This window comes from Haemorhous mexicanus, chromosome 6 (genome assembly GCF_027477595.1).
Source record: "Haemorhous mexicanus isolate bHaeMex1 chromosome 6, bHaeMex1.pri, whole genome shotgun sequence".
In the NCBI taxonomy this organism is placed as follows: domain Eukaryota; kingdom Metazoa; phylum Chordata; class Aves; order Passeriformes; family Fringillidae; genus Haemorhous; species Haemorhous mexicanus.
The window spans coordinates 19,266,586-19,286,408 of record NC_082346.1 but is presented as its reverse complement, the minus strand read 5'-3'; the positions used below and the strand labels follow the sequence as shown (position 1 = coordinate 19,286,408).

At 43.5% G+C, this 19,823-nt stretch overlaps 1 protein-coding gene across 1 annotated transcript in view; it reads left to right on the top strand.

Moving 5' to 3' along the window:
• LOC132328387 (mucin-5B-like) overlaps positions 1 to 16,798 on the top strand; it is a 37,006-nt gene extending 20,208 nt beyond the window's left edge. Inside the window, exons 29-39 of the mRNA XM_059848206.1 lie at positions 935 to 9,223; positions 9,752 to 9,892; positions 10,098 to 10,318; positions 10,770 to 10,944; positions 12,114 to 12,157; positions 13,020 to 13,142; positions 13,242 to 13,340; positions 13,710 to 13,832; positions 14,165 to 14,210; positions 14,619 to 14,730; positions 16,397 to 16,798. Coding sequence (XP_059704189.1) covers positions 935 to 9,223; positions 9,752 to 9,892; positions 10,098 to 10,318; positions 10,770 to 10,944; positions 12,114 to 12,157; positions 13,020 to 13,142; positions 13,242 to 13,340; positions 13,710 to 13,832; positions 14,165 to 14,210; positions 14,619 to 14,730; positions 16,397 to 16,658 — 9,635 coding nt within the window. The 3' untranslated portion in view covers positions 16,659 to 16,798. The remainder of the gene's footprint in view (positions 1 to 934; positions 9,224 to 9,751; positions 9,893 to 10,097; positions 10,319 to 10,769; positions 10,945 to 12,113; positions 12,158 to 13,019; positions 13,143 to 13,241; positions 13,341 to 13,709; positions 13,833 to 14,164; positions 14,211 to 14,618; positions 14,731 to 16,396) is intronic.
• Positions 16,799 to 19,823: the final 3,025 nt, after the last annotated feature.

The following is a 19,823-nucleotide window of genomic DNA, read 5'->3' as shown; positions in this document are numbered from 1 at the left end:
CTGCAGTTCAAGACCAACTTCTAAAAACATGAAAGACAGATGCTGCCATTTCTTAAATCAGTGAGCACATAAGAAATTTAGTTTGAGGGAGTGTTTAAACTATTTATAACCATTCTTTGGAACCTTTCCTAATTGTGTTTAATACCAAAATCAACAGTTTCCTTCTACTCCTGGATTACACTGCTATATTATTCTTGCTGTTAATTAATTACAATGACCAAATTTTGAGGTAGAAACATATCCACAAAATTATACTATAGCAAGAACTAAATGTTCAAATTGAAGTCTTCTATTAAGTAACATTGATATTGAGAAAGTAATATCTATTCCACATAGTTATCTTCATAATGCCAGGAAGTCTTATTAAAATACATAGAAAATACCAATTAGATTATATATTTCATATATAGTATATGTGAATTCTCTATTATAATGTACTACATGTAAAATACACATATGTATATATTTTATATTTATAAATATGTTACATGTGGTAATATTGAACTATGTAGAAAAGTCATTAACTGGTCAAAATATTTTAAAGTCTGCATGGATATGCAGTTAAGTGTAAATAAATACAGAGATAATACCAAGGAGAATAAAACCTCCTCTACTTATACCAAAGCAATTGTGAGATCTCTTATCAAAGCAGTGACATACTGTGCAAAGGATATCAGATTACCTATATTTAGCTACAAACCTTTAATAGATGTCCAAGAAACTACCTCTACAATAATTAGACAGGCAAAAAGTAAAAACCTACTTTAGAAATTAAATTTGAGACTGCCAAAGCATGTTCATTAAAATTAAAACACTACATAATAGTAAAAACTTATTTACAACAAAAAAAAAGGTATGGAAGATGAATAATTTCTTCCTGGAACTGTCTTCAATAAGAACAGACAAGACTTATGTTCCCTCCTTTAAATTACAGAAATGACAACGGCAACACCAGTGACAACTGTATGTGTGAAAAATGTCTGTGTGTGGTCAGAATGGTATGATTCCACTCAGCCTGAAAACAAAGAGGACAGTGGAGATTATGAAACATATCAAAATCTCAAGGATAAAGGATACAGTGTGTGTACAAACCCAAGCGATGTTCAATGCAGAGCCAAAGAATACCCATATACTGAAATTACCAACCTTAACCAAACAATAGAGTGTAGTCAAAGCAGAGGATTAATATGCAATAACAAGGACCAAGAATCCAAGCAGTGCTATAATTATGAAATCAGAATGTCATGCTGCAGATACATACCGTGTTCAGAAGCACAAACTACAACACCCACAACTACAACAGAATTCACAACTACTGCTCTAGAATCAACACCATTTACAGTACAGACAACAAAAATACCAACAACACAAAACCAAGAAAGAACAACTCAGAGCAAAACATCAGTAACAGCAACATCACAAGTTTCAACAACAGGTTACCAATTCATAACTAGTACAGCAGGAACCTCCACTGTGGTAACCCAAGCTCCATCATCACCCAATACCATCTCCACTCTCCCGGAATCAACACTACAAACAACATCTGGCACCACCATAATATCTAGTACTACTGCCCTGCCAACGCAAGGCACGACTGTCACTACACCCGGACCAAGAGTGACAACCCAAGGTACCACCAGCACTGCCAGCACCTCCACAACCACCAGGGAAATCAGCACTACATCTACAGAAGGAACTCTTCCAACTGCACTATCCACTGTTGCTATTCAAACAACATCAACAATTACGGCCTCCACAGCTGAAACAATAAAAACCACCAGTGGCACCACATCTGGCCCCAGCACCACGGGCTCAGCTGGACAGGAAACAACCACCATCGCTACCACCACCAGCACCTCTCCCACGCAGACTGAAGGCACAACCACCACCACCCCACCCACAACAACAGTGCCCACGACAGCCGCCACCACTATCCGCATCTCCAATAGCACAGACAACTGCGTGGTGGAGAGCTGTGCCTGGACAGTCTGGTTCAATGTGGACTCCCCTAGTGCAGGCAGCGAAAATGGAGATTTAGAGACATTTGAAAACATCAGAGCTGCTGGGTATGAATTCTGTGAGAAGCCACAAGACATCAAGTGCCGAGCTAAAGACTACCCTGACACGGTTGTGGAAACAATGGAACAGAAATTTGACTGCAGCCTTGACAGGGGGCTTGTGTGCAGAAATAAGGATCAGACTCTCAAGTACCCCATGTGCTTTGACTACGAGGTCTCAGTGCTGTGCTGTGACCGAAAACAGTGCCAGACAACAGTACCAACCCCAGCAACCACTGTAAGCACCTCCACAATACACTTCCCAGCAGAAACTACCACAGTAGCAAAACAACCTGCAGCAACACCAACTGCTGTCCCCACACTTCCACAGCGAGAAACAACCACCACCGTAGGAACAACAAGTACCCTCTCAACACAAGGCACCACCATCATCAGCCCAAGATACACAGAGCCTGTGAAAATAACAACCACCATAGGCACCACGGCTGTCCCCAGCACCACAGCTTCAGTCAGAGAAAGCACAACCATCATCTCTAGCACCACCAGTACCTCTCCCCCTCAGACTGAAGGTACAACCACCATCATCCCAACAACAACAACAAGAGTGCCTACTTCTGCCACCAGCACTGCCAGCACCTCCAGGACAACTGCAGCAAGCACCACAACAACCTCTGCTCCAGGAGAAACCTCCACTGTGGCAACCCAGGCTCCAACATCTCCCACAACACCCTCTGAAATTAAAATAACAACCACAACAGGCACCACAGCTCGCCCCAGCACGATGGGCTCAACCAGAGGGGAAACAACCATCATCACTACCACCACCAGCACCTCACCCCCTCAGACTGAAGGCACAACCACCATCATCCCAGCAACAACAACAAGAGTGCCTACTTCTGCCACCAGCACTGCCAGCACCTCACGCACTACCGAGAGAAGTACCACAAGAACCTCTGCCACCTCTGCTCCAGGAGAAACCTCCACTGTGGCAACCCAGGCTCCAACATCTCCCACAACACCCTCTGAAATTAAAATAACAACCACAACAGGTACCACATCTGGCCCCAGCACCACGGGCTCAGCTGGACAGGAAACAACCATCATCGCTACCACCACCAGCACCTCTCCCCCTCAGACTGAAGGCACAACCACCACCACCCCACCCACAACAACAGAGCCCACGACAGCCGCCACCACTATCCGCATCTCCAATAGCACAGACAACTGCGTGGTGGAGAGCTGTGCCTGGACAGTCTGGTTCAATGTGGACTCCCCTAGTGCAGGCAGCGAAAATGGAGATTTAGAGACATTTGAAAACATCAGAGCTGCTGGGTATGAATTCTGTGAGAAGCCACAAGACATCAAGTGCCGAGCTAAAGACTACCCTGACACGGTTGTGGAAACAATGGAACAGAAATTTGACTGCAGCCTTGACAGGGGGCTTGTGTGCAGAAATAAGGATCAGACTCTCAAGTACCCCATGTGCTTTGACTACGAGGTCTCAGTGCTGTGCTGTGACCGAAAACAGTGCCAGACAACAGTACCAACCCCAGCAACCACTGTAAGCACCTCCACAATACACTTCCCAGCAGAAACTAGAACAGTAGCAACACAACCTGCAGCAACACCAACTGCTGTCCCCACACTTCCACAGCGAGCAACAACCACCACCGTAGGAACAACAAGTACCCTCTCAACGCAAGGCACCACCATCGTCAGCCCAAGATACACAGAGCCTGTGAAAATAAAAACCACCATAGCCACCACGGCTGTCCCCAGCACCACAGCTTCAGTCAGAGAAAGCACAACCATCATCTCTAGCACCACCAGTACCTCTCCCCCTCAGACTGAAGGTACAACCACCATCATCCCAACAACAACAACAAGAGTGCCTACTTCTGCCACCAGCACCGCCAGCACCTCAAGCACTACCAAGAGAAGTACCACAAGAACCTCTGCCACCTCTGCTCCAGGAGAAACCTCCACTGTGGCAACCCAGGCTCCAACATCTCCCACAACACCCTCTGAAATTAAAATAACAACCACAACAGGCACCACAGCTCGCCCCAGCACGATGGGCTCAACCAGAGGGGAAACAACCATCATCGCAACCACCACCAGCACCTCTCCCCCTCAGACTGAAGGCACAACCACCATCATCCCAACAACAAGAGTGCCTACTTCTGCCACCAGCACTGCCAGCACCTCACGCACTACCGAGAGAAGTACCACAAGAACCTCTGCCACCTCTGCTCCAGGAGAAACCTCCACTGTGGCAACCCAGACTCCAACATCTCCCACAACACCCTCTGAAATTAAAATAACAACCACAACAGGTACCACATCTGGCCCCAGCACCACGGGCTCAGCTGGACAGGAAACAACCATCACCGCTACCACCACCAGCACCTCACCCCCTCAGACTGAAGGCACAACCACCACCACCCCACCCACAACAACAGTGCCCACGACAGCCGCCACCACTATCCGCATCTCCAATAGCACAGACAACTGCGTGGTGGAGAGCTGTGCCTGGACAGTCTGGTTCAATGTGGACTCCCCTAGTGCAGGCAGCGAAAATGGAGATTTAGAGACATTTGAAAACATCAGAGCTGCTGGGTATGAATTCTGTGAGAAGCCACAAGACATCAAGTGCCGAGCTAAAGACTACCCTGACACGGTTGTGGAAACAATGGAACAGAAATTTGACTGCAGCCTTGACAGGGGGCTTGTGTGCAGAAATAAGGATCAGACTCTCAAGTACCCCATGTGCTTTGACTACGAGGTCTCAGTGCTGTGCTGTGACCGAAAACAGTGCCAGACAACAGTACCAACCCCAGCAACCACTGTAAGCACCTCCACAATACACTTCCCAGCAGAAACTAGAACAGTAGCAACACAACCTGCAGCAACACCAACTGCTGAGCCCACACTTCCACAGCGAGCAACAACCACCACCGTAGGAACAACAAGTACCCTCTCAACACAAGGCACCACCATCGTCAGCCCAAGATACACAGAGCCTGTGAAAATAACAACCACCATAGGCACCACGGCTGTCCCCAGCACCACAGCTTCAGTCAGAGAAAGCACAACCATCATCTCTACCTCCACCAGCACCTCTCCCCCTAAGACTGAAGGTACAACCACCATCATCCCAACAACAACAACAAGAGTGCCTACTGCTGCCACCAGCACTGCCAGCACCTCCAGGACTACCGAGAGAAGTACCACAAGAACCTCTGCCACCTCTGCTCCAGGAGAAACCTCCACTGTGGCAACCCAGGCTCCAACATCTCCCACAACACCCTCTGAAATTAAAATAACAACCACAACAGGCACCACAGCTCGCCCCAGCACGATGGGCTCAACTAGAGGGGAAACAACCATCATTGCTACCACCACCAGCACCTCTCCCCCTCAGACTGAAGGCACAACCACCACAACCCCACCCACAACAACAGTGCCTACTTCTGCCACCAGCACTGCCAGCACCTCAAGGACAACTGCAGCAAGCACCACAACAACCTCTGCTCCAGGAGAAACCTCCACTGTGGCAACCCAGGCTCCAACATCTCCCACAACACCCTCTGAAATTAAAATAACAACCACAACAGGCACCACAGCTCGCCCCAGCACGATGGGCTCAACCAGAGGGGAAACAACCATCATCACTACCACCACCAGCACCTCACCCCCTCAGACTGAAGGCACAACCACCATCATCCCAACAACAAGAGTGCCTACTTCTGCCACCAGCACTGCCAGCACCTCACGCACTACCGAGAGAAGTACCACAAGAACCTCTGCCACCTCTGCTCCAGGAGAAACCTCCACTGTGGCAACCCAGGCTCCAACATCTCCCACAACACCCTCTGAAATTAAAATAACAACCACAACAGGCACCACAGCTCGCCCCAGCACGATGGGCTCAACCAGAGGGGAAACAACCATCATCACTACCACCACCAGCACCTCACCCCCTCAGACTGAAGGCACAACCACCATCATCCCAACAACAAGAGTGCCTACTTCTGCCACCAGCACTGCCAGCACCTCACGCACTACCGAGAGAAGTACCACAAGAACCTCTGCCACCTCTGCTCCAGGAGAAACCTCCACTGTGGCAACCCAGACTCCAACATCTCCCACAACACCCTCTGAAATTAAAATAACAACCACAACAGGTACCACATCTGGCCCCAGCACCACGGGCTCAGCTGGACAGGAAACAACCACCATCGCTACCACCACCAGCACCTCTCCCCCTCAGACTGAAGGCACAACCACCACCACCCCACCCACAACAACAGTGCCCACGACAGCCGCCACCACTATCCGCATCTCCAATAGCACAGACAACTGCGTGGTGGAGAGCTGTGCCTGGACAGTCTGGTTCAATGTGGACTCCCCTAGTGCAGGCAGCGAAAATGGAGATTTAGAGACATTTGAAAACATCAGAGCTGCTGGGTATGAATTCTGTGAGAAGCCACAAGACATCAAGTGCCGAGCTAAAGACTACCCTGACACGGTTGTGGAAACAATGGAACAGAAATTTGACTGCAGCCTTGACAGGGGGCTTGTGTGCAGAAATAAGGATCAGATTCTCAGGTACCCCATGTGCTTTGACTACGAGGTCTCAGTGCTGTGCTGTGACCGAAAACAGTGCCAGACAACAGTACCAACCCCAGCAACCACTGTAAGCACCTCCACAATACACTTCCCAGCAGAAACTAGAACAGTAGCAACACAACCTGCAGCAACACCAACTGCTGTCCCCACACTTCCACAGCGAGCAACAACCACCACCGTAGGAACAACAAGTACCCTCTCAACGCAAGGCACCACCATCGTCAGCCCAAGATACACAGAGCCTGTGAAAATAACAACCACCATAGGCACCACGGCTGTCCCCAGCACCACAGCTTCAGTCAGAGAAAGCACAACCATCATCTCTAGCACCACCAGTACCTCTCCCCCTCAGACTGAAGGTACAACCACCATCATCCCAACAACAACAAGAGTGCCTACCCCAACCACCAGCACTGCCAGCACCTCCAGGACTACCGAGAGAAGTACCACAAGAACCTCTGCCACCTCTGCTCCAGGAGAAATCTCCACTGTGGCAACCCAGGCTCCAACATCTCCCACAACACCCTCTGAAATTAAAATAACAACCACAACAGGTACCACAGCTCGCCCCAGCACAATGGGCTCAACCAGAGGGGAAACAACCATCATTGCTACCACCACCAGCACCTCTCCCCCTCAGACTGAAGGCACAACCACCACAACCCCACCCACAACAACAGTGCCTACTTCTGCCACCAGCACTGCCAGCACCTCAAGGACAACTGCAGCAAGCACCACAACAACCTCTGCTCCAGGAGAAACCTCCACTGTGGCAACCCAGGCTCCAACATCTCCCACAACACCCTCTGAAATTAAAATAACAACCACAACAGGCACCACAGCTCGCCCCAGCACGATGGGCTCAACCAGAGGGGAAACAACCATCATCACTACCACCACCAGCACCTCACCCCCTCAGACTGAAGGCACAACCACCATCATCCCAGCAACAACAACAAGAGTGCCTACTTCTGCCACCAGCACTGCCAGCACCTCACGCACTACCGAGAGAAGTACCACAAGAACCTCTGCCACCTCTGCTCCAGGAGAAACCTCCACTGTGGCAACCCAGGCTCCAACATCTCCCACAACACCCTCTGAAATTAAAATAACAACCACAACAGGTACCACATCTGGCCCCAGCACCACGGGCTCAGCTGGACAGGAAACAACCATCATCGCTACCACCACCAGCACCTCACCCCCTCAGACTGAAGGCACAACCACCACCACCCCACCCACAACAACAGTGCCCACGACAGCCGCCACCACTATCCGCATCTCCAATAGCACAGACAACTGCGTGGTGGAGAGCTGTGCCTGGACAGTCTGGTTCAATGTGGACTCCCCTAGTGCAGGCAGCGAAAATGGAGATTTAGAGACATTTGAAAACATCAGAGCTGCTGGGTATGAATTCTGTGAGAAGCCACAAGACATCAAGTGCCGAGCTAAAGACTACCCTGACACGGTTGTGGAAACAATGGAACAGAAATTTGACTGCAGCCTTGACAGGGGGCTTGTGTGCAGAAATAAGGATCAGATTCTCAAGTACCCCATGTGCTTTGACTACGAGGTCTCAGTGCTGTGCTGTGACCGAAAACAGTGCCAGACAACAGTACCAACCCCAGCAACCACTGTAAGCACCTCCACAATACACTTCCCAGCAGAAACTAGAACAGTAGCAACACAACCTGCAGCAACACCAACTGCTGTCCCCACACTTCCACAGCGAGCAACAACCACCACCGTAGGAACAACAAGTACCCTCTCAACACAAGGCACCACCATCATCAGCCCAAGATACACAGAGCCTGTGAAAATAACAACCACCATTGGCACCACGGCTGTCCCCAGCACCACAGCTTCAGTCAGAGAAAGCACAACCATCATCTCTAGCACCACCAGCACGTCTCCTTCTCAGACTGAAGGTACAACCACCATCATCCCAACAACAACAACAAGAGTGCCTACCCCAGCCACCGGCACTGCCAGCACCTCCACAACCACGAGGGAAATCAGCACTATATCTACAGAAAAAACTCTTCCAACTGTATTACCCAGTGTTGTTATTCAGACAACATCAACTATTACTGCCTCCACGGATAAAATAAAATTAGGAACCACTGCCGGCACCACCTTTGGCCCCAGCACGATGGGCTCAACCAGAGGGGAAACAACCATCATCACTACCACCGCCAGCACCTCTCCCCCTCAGACTGAAGGTACAACCACCATCATCCTACCCACAACAACAGTGCCTACTTCTGCCACCAGCACTGCCAGCACCTCCAGGACAACTGCAGCAAGCACCACAACAACCTCTGCTCCAGGAGAGACCTCCACTGTGGCAACCCAGGCTCCAACATCTCCCACAACACCCTCTGAAGTTAAAATAACAACCACAACAGGCACCACAGCTCACCCCAGCACCACAGGCTCAGCCGGACAGGAAACAACCATCATCACTACCACCATCAGCCCTGCCTCCACTTCACCTGAAATAACATTAATAACCACTTCTGGCCCCTCAGCTGTGCTCACTACCACTCTTCCTCAGTCTGGAAGTACCACAGGTAAATTCTTATAACATTATTTTCTCCTACTGTAGAAAATACTGCTATAACAGCTCTCAGCCCAGGTATGTCATTGTCTACTTTTTAAAATTCTACAGCCATTATTTTCTTTAGACCAACATTCATATCTTTGTGGTCTGTGGCTTCTTTCTCTAAACCAGTCTGTGATTATATGAACCTAAGACCATTTATATTCTTTAAAACACATAAACCAATTTTTAATCTATCTCCTCCTTTGTTACTAGTATTTATGTTTGCCAGCTTGGTTAACTTCATAGTATTAATTCTTATTTAAATGAAGAAAGTTGAAACTTTTAAAAACATTAGAGATAAATCTCATCGGATTTGCCAAAGGCTAGATGTTATTCAATGTGCAATGAAAAAATTTCCACAATCTCCACTTATGAATAGCTCAAATATCTGAATGCAAGAAACATGTTCACTTGGTTTGCCAGAATGTTGAAGATGTGAAAATGATTAGATCAAAATCCTGTACCCACAAACTAAATGATTACTTGTACTCAACAGTAGCTTCAACTGGTACATCACAATCAAGTCATGTTACAACAAGCACTCCTGCAACCTTCAGTTCTTCTACCAGCACATCTGTTACATCCAGCAAAATACCTCCATGCTTTTGTCATGTGTTTGAAACTTTATTTTCTCCTGGTAAGTATCTTATTTTATGATTATAAAAGATTTCATAAGTAATATAAACCCTTACGACTCTATTCAATTAAAGATAACCACTCAAAATCATCTAAACATAGAACGTTTTATACATGAATACACTTAATATTTTCACAATATTTTCTTGTTTTATCTCCCTATGTATTTTCATTCCTGTAATTTCTCTTCCAATTTTCATCTGCAGGGGAAGTGGTATACAACAGAACAGATAGAGCTGGCTGTAATTTTTATGCACTTTGCAGCAAGGAATGTGAGATTGAGCCCTTCCACGGGCCATGTCCTGTGACAACCCCTGCTCCTTCAGTCGCCTCCTCAACTACATCACAAGCTGCCTCACCAACCACAGCAACAACCACCACAACTTCAGTAGAAAGAAACTGCACTGATGTCAATCCTGCACGAAAGGTGGTTCCCCTCCCTACTTTTTAATACACCACTGTTGCAAAACCAGACCGATTTCTGTCCTTTAACAGCCAATTCAAATCAACCTCTATGCATCTCAATAACAAAGTTGGTCATGTAACAAATGACCTGACAGCACACAATTATTTAACCTGGCATTACCAACCAGACTTTTAAGTAATCTCTTGGTGGAAAAGCTCACCATGACAGAGACTTTTGGTTTTAATAAAATTCATTTAAATTTCATAGACGTAAGTAGACTAGCTGTGAAATGTAAAATACCATTCTTTTTATGCAGAACAAAATTTTGTGGTTATTCTTAGCATACCTGTTCTTAAATGATGTGCTAAAACAACTCCAACCTGAATTTCCTATAAATTTTTAGAGTATAAAGTTAAAACTGAACAACTAGGATGAAGGAGCATTTAAGAATAAATAATTTACATATTTTCAGCCTGGAGAAGAGTGGGTGGATGAATGCCAGAAATGTGTCTGTGACTCCCTCACTGCTACTGTGCAATGCCAGCCACTCCCATGCCAAACAGCTCAGCAAACAACTTGTGACCTGGGATTTGTTTCCATGGCTGTACTGCCACAAAAAGACCCATGTTGTCCTGCATTTAAATGTCGTAAGTATTAAAAGTACATGTATAAATACCGCTCCAGTAAATTACATTTGCACTTCCGTTAATACCTAAGGAAGTTCTTAATGGATCACAATAACCGCAAAATATTTCTTAAATTTTTCTGTCTCAGTGAACACACAACTATTTTTGGCTAAATATGCATTGAAGCCTTGTTTTAAAAAAATAATGTTATTTTCATTTAACTTTGATGAGAGAATGGGTGGGAGAGCAGAATAATATTTTGAACATTCACTGGTCTATGTAGCTTATGTATCTTTGTACCTGTAATTATAAATGTTATCCATGCATCTTTTTCATCTTATTAATGGAACATTGGAGCACATTAACACTAGCCTAAATGCAACTAAACTAAGATGTATAAACACAAGAATAAGCCACTATAAAGCTTAACAGTTAACTACAAGACCAAGTAATAGGAAGCAAAAGTACAAAGTGAATTGTAATCAGTAACTGAATTGACAGTGTATGAAAAGTAATAATTATACTTACTCTTGCCAGATGCTCATAAAACAATCCTACAGTAATATTAGTTTATTTATAAACATACACTTTTATATACATATATTTTATGTATGTATATTTGTGCAAAAGACTAAGAAGAAAAAAGTACTCATAAATTAAGCCTGAAAAAGGAAAGTCAGGACAAAGGAACAGGCAAATTTAAAGCCATTCTGTGAAAGACATAGATGGGCTCTGCCATGTTGTCAGATTTACATTATGTAGGAATACCTTTAGTAGGAACACCTTAGCAAGAATACCTTTTTCCACAGGGTCAATCTTCCATACAAGCCATGTTCTGGAAAGGTCATAAAGAATGAATAACTGAAGCATCTTTGTTTATCACTGGAGGCTGGGGGTTCCCAGAGGAAACAACTAATTTAATTTGAATTGAACCAGATATTGAAAGGGCAAAAAAGGGATTTTTCAGGCATAGCTCAAGTTTGAAGCCATTTCTCTCCCCCTCTTCCGGCTGATTTTAATAACGAAACTTTACTTAAACATTCAGGTACACTAACTATGAAGTCTAAGCACATAGAGGGATTGAATTCAAGTTTTCCATACTCTCTGCATTACTAACTAACATCCTGACTTCTCAGGAAGACTCACAATTTGAGTTACTCTGGAATTAATTTTTTTGTTTTGTGTTTTAGAACCAATACCTGATGTCTGTGTGATTAATGAAACGTTGTACACGGTAAGAATAATATAGCAGTATATTGCTGGAAATGAAAAGTACATCCTTTCTACCAAAATAAGTCTTTGAGAAAGTTCTTTTCCCAGTACATGTTTTGGGGGTTTTTCTCTCTAGCCCTTAATTGGAAGTTGTTTGGTTATTTAGAGTCAAAATCAAATTTGTCACAGAAGTCTTCCTCATCGAGTAGTATAAAAGAAGAGCGTTCCATTTTTAGTGATGTACTTTCTTTTTAAGCTTCCTTTTACTGTAACGAATGACTTTGCCAGACAATCTGATAGATAGACCAAACTCAATTGCTCTTTGAAATAAGCCCAGAAAACCTTAAAAACCAAAGCTAACATTTTTGATTTGATACCTAAACCCTTTTGCTAAAATTGGTACTTAAGTCATTAACTCGTAATTTAAATATTAGCACTGGAGTCTTTGGGGATGCATTTCAGAAAGACTAAAATCTGCATGTAAATTTAGATCTCTGCTTAGGTATCTGCATATATAAAGGCCCATTTTAGTTCCTGCTTTTAAATTATAATTGTTTTATAATCACTGAACATAACTTATAGAGGAAAAATATTCTTAAATGGAGCTTTGAAAATCTGGTAAAATTATTAAATTAAATTAAATCTTAATTTAATTAATTTACTGCTCCCTTTTACATTACTTCATTTAGTTTCCTCTTAATATGAGCTTTCCTGCAAGGCACAAAGCCAAAAAAAACTCTACATTCAAAGAGAATTTGAGAACTGTCATACTGTGTTTGAGCAACCTTGATGGTTCTCAGCAATGCTTTGAACTCTGTCTTTATATTATATAGAAACTGTTGGCATTTGAATGTTTTTTGGGCTTTTTTTTTTCTGTCTTGCAGGTTGGAAAGTCAGTAGTAATCAATTCATGTAAGAAGTGTACCTGCAGTTCTGAGAAGGATCCAGAGACTAATGCAAACATTATGCATTGTGAAACAGTTGAGTGTGAGACATCTTGCCCACTGGTGAGTTCAGGTTCTCTAGGCTGCCCAGTCAGCTACAGCAAGACTAGAATTCTCCATCACCAATTCAACATACCTTCTCCTTCATCTCTTTCCGAGTAGGGTTACCAATACATGACTGCGGAAGGAGAGTGCTGTGGGAAGTGTATTGAAGTAGCTTGCAAAGTCAAACTTAGTAACGGCACTATTCATGTCCTCTATGTAAGTATTCCTTTCATTTCAGATCTATCTGTTAGCCCATACAAGTTAGAGCAGCTAAGAGTCAACTCATGTCCCTTACTGGTAAAAATAAAATACTGAAATTACTCCGAAAAATAATGTATCAGCTTTCTGAGTTGAACATTATTTGGTATCAAATTCTTGATTTTTCTGCCTAATGGACCAATGGTTTCTAATTTATGGTCCAGGATTTAAACTTTCAAGCTAGCTACAGTTTGTAGAATTTAATTTCTGCCACTTGAAAGAAGTTCAGACGCATCTGAGAATCTTTGAGGATTGAGAACTTAATTAGCTCAGACATATTGATCACAATGAAAAGAAACAACTTTTGCTTTTCTCATAAAATCTTAGGTTAATGAGATCCTGCCACTCGATCAGTGCAGCCACTACAAATGTGAAAAAGTTGAAGATCAGTTTGTTGCAGTCCAAACTAAAAGAGTATGCCCAGAGCACGACCCTGAAGAGTGCGATCCTGTAAGTTTTTATCAGTTTTTCATTGACTCAATTCAGTTTAAATGAACAAGGAGGGACAAGGAAGAATACAACAAATCACTTCCACTGAAGTGGCAGGAATATCTTAAGGATGAAACAAGGCTTGCTCTATGATTAATAATAGGAAAAGCATAGTATTTTCTTATGAGACTACAAGTATTGAAGACTCCTATGGTGAGGACAGTAAGTCATCCATTATTTCATTTAGGGTTCATCCCAGAGAAGCCTTCTGCCCAGTATCAGTAGTGCTAACTAATATTCTTACTCATGATTGTCATCCTTGTACTAATACAAATCCTCCTTCTTTTACAAAGGACGAAACAGAGTTTACATCTGATGGCTGCTGCAAAATATGTAAACGTAAGTAATGCTGTGTTTAGGTGTTCTGCCTGAAGAGCACTCTATTTAACCTGTAACTATATTTGAGTGGATGGAAGGATTCTTCACTCACCCTGTTTTCACATGGTCTATTTAAGTCCTGTGTTCCACTGTTTATTCAAAAGAAAAATGCAATTTTTTTTCCTGATACTGAATACCACAAGTCAAACCAGCAATACTCAAGCCTCTGCATTATTTTCCAAAGGCACTTTACAGCCAAAATCAAAGAATAATCTGACAACTCCATATACATTACACAGTACCCATCCCATCACATACTGCAGATTCTCAGTAATCAGACGTCAAGCACTTTGAAACTGGTTTACAATTCCTTTAGTTCAGAACTAGAGAAATGAAGTATATTTTCTCTCCTCCCCTTTTTTTATGAAGCTAAAAGCTGCAAGGTTCACACGAAGGAAACTGTGATCCGCCATGCTGACTGTGAGTCTTCTGAATCTGTTGAGCTCTCGTATTGTGATGGAACTTGTCCTGGCTCCTCAATGTAAGTTCTAAAAATTCATTTAACATCTCTATGGCTTCCTTTATCTGGTCTATCAAGTTATCACCCAATGGTACTAAGGGAACTGGAGAAAGTGCTCACAAAGCCACTCTCAAAATTTGTCAGTCTGGTTAACCATGGAGGTCCCACTTGACTGCAGGTCAGCACATGAGATGCTCATCTACAATAAAGTTTGGAGAAAGGATCCAGGGAAGTACAGGCCTGTCAGCATGACCTTGGTGCCAAGGAAGGACATGGAGCAGATTATCTTGAGTGTGATCATGGGGTACATACAGGGTAAAAAGGGGATCAGGCCCAGCCAGGATGGGTTTGGGAAAAGCAGCTGCTGCTTGACCAACCTGATCTTCTTCTAGGACAGGGTGACCCACTTAGGGGGGGAGGAAAAGGCTGTGGATATTGTCTACCCAGACTTTATAAAGTTTTGGACAGCATTTCCCACAGCATTCCACCTGGAGAAACTGGGAGCTCATAGCTTGGACAGGCGAACTGTTCACTGCATAAAAAACTGTTCATGGCCTGGATGGCCAGGCCCAGAGGGTGGTGTTGAGTGGAGTTACCTCCAGCTGGGGGATGGTCATCAGTGGTGTTTCCTGGGGCTCAGTGTTGCAGCCAGCCCTGTTTCATATCTTTATCAATAATTGTGTGAGGTTCAATAAGGCTTAGTGCTGCGTCCTGCCTTTGGGTCACAACAAGCCCAGACAGTGCTACAGGTTGGGACAGAGGGGCTGGGAAGCTAACCAGTGGAAAAGGACCTGGGGATGTTGGTGACAGCAGCTGGTGACATGAGCCAGTGTGTGTGCCCAGGTGGCCAAGATGACCAAGAACATCCCAGCCTCGATCAGCAATAGCGTGGCCAGCAGGACCAGGACAATGTACTTGGCCATAGTGAGGCCACACCTTGAGTCCTGTGTCCAGTTTTGGGCCTCTCCCTGAAAGAAAGACATGGAGGTACTGAAGCATGTCCAGAGAAGGGCAAAAGAACAGGGTTAGGGTCTGGAGCACAAGTCTGGAAGAGAGCTGAGGGAGTTGGAAGTGTTTAACCTGGAGAAAAGGAGGCTCAGGGGAAATGTTCACACTCTCTACAACTGCCTGAAAGGAGGGTGTAGTGAGGTGGGGGTTGATCTCTTCTCCCAGGTAACAAGTGAAAGGATGAGAGGAAATGGCTTCAAGTTGCACCAGGAAGGGTTTAGATTGGATATTAGGAAATATTTCTTCACTGAAATGGTTGTCATGCACTTGAACAGGTTGCCCCGGGAAGCAGTTCTGTCACCCTCCCTTAAAGTATTTAAAAGACATGCAGGTGTGGCACTTAGAGACTCAGTTTAGTGGTGGACTGGGTAGTGCTGAGTTAATGCTTAGACTCGATGATCTGAGAGGTCTGTTCAAACCTACACGATTCTATGATTGCAGAACAATAACAAAGCTAATGTGTTTATATGATTCTGCTGAATTGAATTGGATTCAATGGAAGCAAGAACAGTTTCACTATTGAAGACAAGGAAAATCATAAGTGTATGTGACAAGGAGGAAAAGAGGATGTTAATAAAAAAAACCCAAAACCAAGCCAAACACTCTCAAAACAAAAATCACTGAGGGGGTTTTCTGTGTGTTTTTAACAAGATGCATTTTTTCCCCTGGTGGAACACAGGTACTCTTTTGAAGCAAACCAGATGGAACACAATTGTGGTTGCTGCCAGGAACTTGGCACCCAAACAAGAGAGGTGACCCTGACTTGTCAAAATGGAACCAGCATAAATTATACCTATCTCTACGTGGAAACCTGCCAGTGTGTGAATGCTTGCTCTTCAGAAACCACTGCAGCACCTGACTCCCAATTCCAACAATCTAGAAAATATGGCTCCCAAATGCAACAGGCTGTATCACTTGGTTCCCAATGGCAACTCAGCTGAGAATATGATCACTGGAAAAAGAAAGCAGAGACCCTAGAGAAGCTGGAATCATGTCTTCCCCAAAATAACTTGTGCTCCTTCTTTAACACTCTTTTTTCATGACTTACTTGTAAAAAAAATTAAAAAAGAGGTCAATTAAATTTCAGTGTTTGGGGTTTTTTTTTTAATGTTACAGTATTGAAGAGTAAAACCAGATGACTGCAAAATACCTCATGTAACTTACAGAAATATGCAAGCACATGCTTTATCATAAAACCTATATTTGAGGTCAAAAAGAATTAAGGAGTCTCTAAAAAATAAAGCAAGAAAACATAGCAGCTACATTGCATTTCTTGATCCTAGTGAGAGCACTATTGCATATCCTTTTTATAGACATAATAGTCCTAACACATTTCAAAAACAGGGACAAAGCTGTGTTACGTGATCAATAAAACTTTCAGTACTTTTCAGTCATGGTGACTGTTCAATACCCATCTTTACCTAAATGACAGTGAGTCCAATGAATAGCATCAGGAAGTTTTCTGACTCAGAGGGGTATATTCTCTAGCAGCCTTTGGGAATGCAGCCCTCTTCCTGAATTAGGTAAAATTCCTTCACCAATGTCCAAATAGCTCTTCCCATTGGCATAAAAGGTACAAAGATGAAAAAACTCTTATTTGCTCACTTCCACCTCCTTTAGTTTGTTCCTCGTGCTGCATGTACTGTGAATTTGCTCCAGCAAACTCACGCATCATGGAGCAGTGTGGAGGATCTTGCTACCACTCCATTGGTCCAACACTGCTGTGTGGCCACCAGGCTTATGTCCAGCAAGCCTGGGTTTAGTCCTTTTCCCCTTCAATCCACTTTAATGCTCTTTCAACGAGCACTGCACCCTCCTGCAAAGATGCTTCTGTCTGAGACAGGTGTACCCAGCTGTTGCCACCAAGTATCGATCTGCTGGTTCTTGTTTCTTCCCTCACTATTCCCTGCAACTGGAAGGATAAAGAAGAACACTACTCATGCTCCTGATCCCATAGTAACCAGGTGTCCCAAGGCCCCAAAACCTCTTCTGTTTGTCCTTGGTCTTCATATTGCAAACTTCATAATTGCCTACATGAGAAAGCAATAGTGGGTAATAATCCAAGAGCTGTACCAGAGCTAAAAGTTTCCTCATCTCATCTGTAACCCAGCCCCCAGGGAAGATGACTTCCCTATGAAGTGGGGCTTGTCAGGAAATTGGACCCTCTGTTCCCCTCACTGGAGGGTCTCCTGTGCCAATACCTCATCTTTCTTTCTGGAACCCGTTTCAGCACACTGCTTAGAGGAACTTCACCTTAGTCAGTCTTCCTACAGAGATGAACCACTGTCCTCATCATTCGGTTTCCACTTGCAGAACCTTGTACCTATTAAACAAGGGCAGCTGGGAAGGTGGGGTAGTCACAGAGGAGCATCCTGGCCATACCAGGCAGGAATTTGCAACCATTACCCCCATTACATAACTTTTATAACTACTAAAAGAACAATTTAAAAAAAAGCTTTAAGCATTTTAAATCAACTTAATACTCCACATTAAACTGATGACTATTGCAGAGGTAGCAAATTTAAACCAGAAAAACATTGTCTTGTGAGTGTTAAGTGCCTGGTAATCCACAGAGAAAACCATGGACCGCAGAGACATGGAAAGTATAATTCACTGGAGTTATTTCATAATTGGAGAAAATTTTAAAATAAATTTAATTATCCTTCATTCTTTTTCAATGGTAAATACATTAAACTTATAAGAATTGTCCATTTTTCATACACTGAAATGTTTTAAAAACCTGTTCTAAGTGAACTCTTTGAATACTTCAAACAGTAGTACTTTTATAATTCTCTCATCCATGGAAACACATATGTAGCTCAGATAATTTTCAATCTACTTGCTTTCCATAAATTCACTTTTCTCATCTATATGCAAATTTTCCTTCAAAAGTTATACCATAACCTAAGTATATCTTATAAAATTAATTATGCTTTTCGGCAAGATGGTAAAGAAAATGCTTCTAAAATACACTGCTGTATGAAAATAGATTAACTTGTGTTTCTGACTAAGCTTCCTGAGCTTTCTCTTCTAGATCCTCAAGTCTTCAGTAGGCCACAACTCAAAACTGCAGAGAAGATTGCTAATATGGGTTTTCATTTTTCCTTCTTATTCTAGGAAAACACATATTTGCATTTCTCCTAGAGGCCTTGCTCACACTGATGTTCTGAAATGTTTTAATAATTCAAAATATACTGATTTCTCTTTTTTTACCCACACACATCATCACTGATTAACACTGAAATGAAAAAGCTAATAAAAATACAAAATGCTAAATAGATGCTTCAGCAGCCACAAGAACACCAACATTTGTTTAAAGTAAACTAATTTTCACTCTTCCTATCTCTCACAGCAAAATGGAGAAATGTGAAAACAAACTGTAAACTTTGAAGATAAATTGGGATAGAAAGTGATACTCAAGGGCTAGAAAAAAAAAAGCACAATTTTAACATAGTTTTATTTCATAGCAGGTACTCAATACTTTAAGGAAATAAAGAAAAAACAGCTGTGAAAAATTCCTCTAAACTATCATTTGTTAAAAAACCAAAACTCTTGATTTGGTTTTTTAACAACTCTTGAAAAAGCACACTATGAATGGACAGTAAATCCCAAAATGTTAGCTTGATAATACAGTAATACTTCAGGCTAGCAGTTGGTTAGTAATCACCATTATCACTGTGCATGGTGATGCTGTTAAGTGAGAGAGGGCCCCAGCTACATTTGCCATCACAGTACTAGAAAGAGATGCTATGCAAACCAAATCTTTCAAATTAATTTATCATATACTAGCAGATAAAGCCAGCTGTTTTTGTAGCTGGAATAGCACACATGGTCCATTTCTTAACTCTTCATTTGGACACCACTACCATCCAGAGTCCTCAGTCCTTCACACTGCAGCATTCCCTCCATACCCAAGTGTTGTTCTTCCCTCCTCCCCTGCTCTCCAATGCTGTCCTTCAAACAATGCAGGATCACTACTACCTTCTTCTGTCCTCCAGACCTGCAACAGCATATTTCCTTGAGAAAGCAGCCCCTAGAAGAATCAGAAAGAGGCACCTACCTGTAGAGGAATTCTCAAAGTACTTTTGAGCTTTTACTGTTCCCAC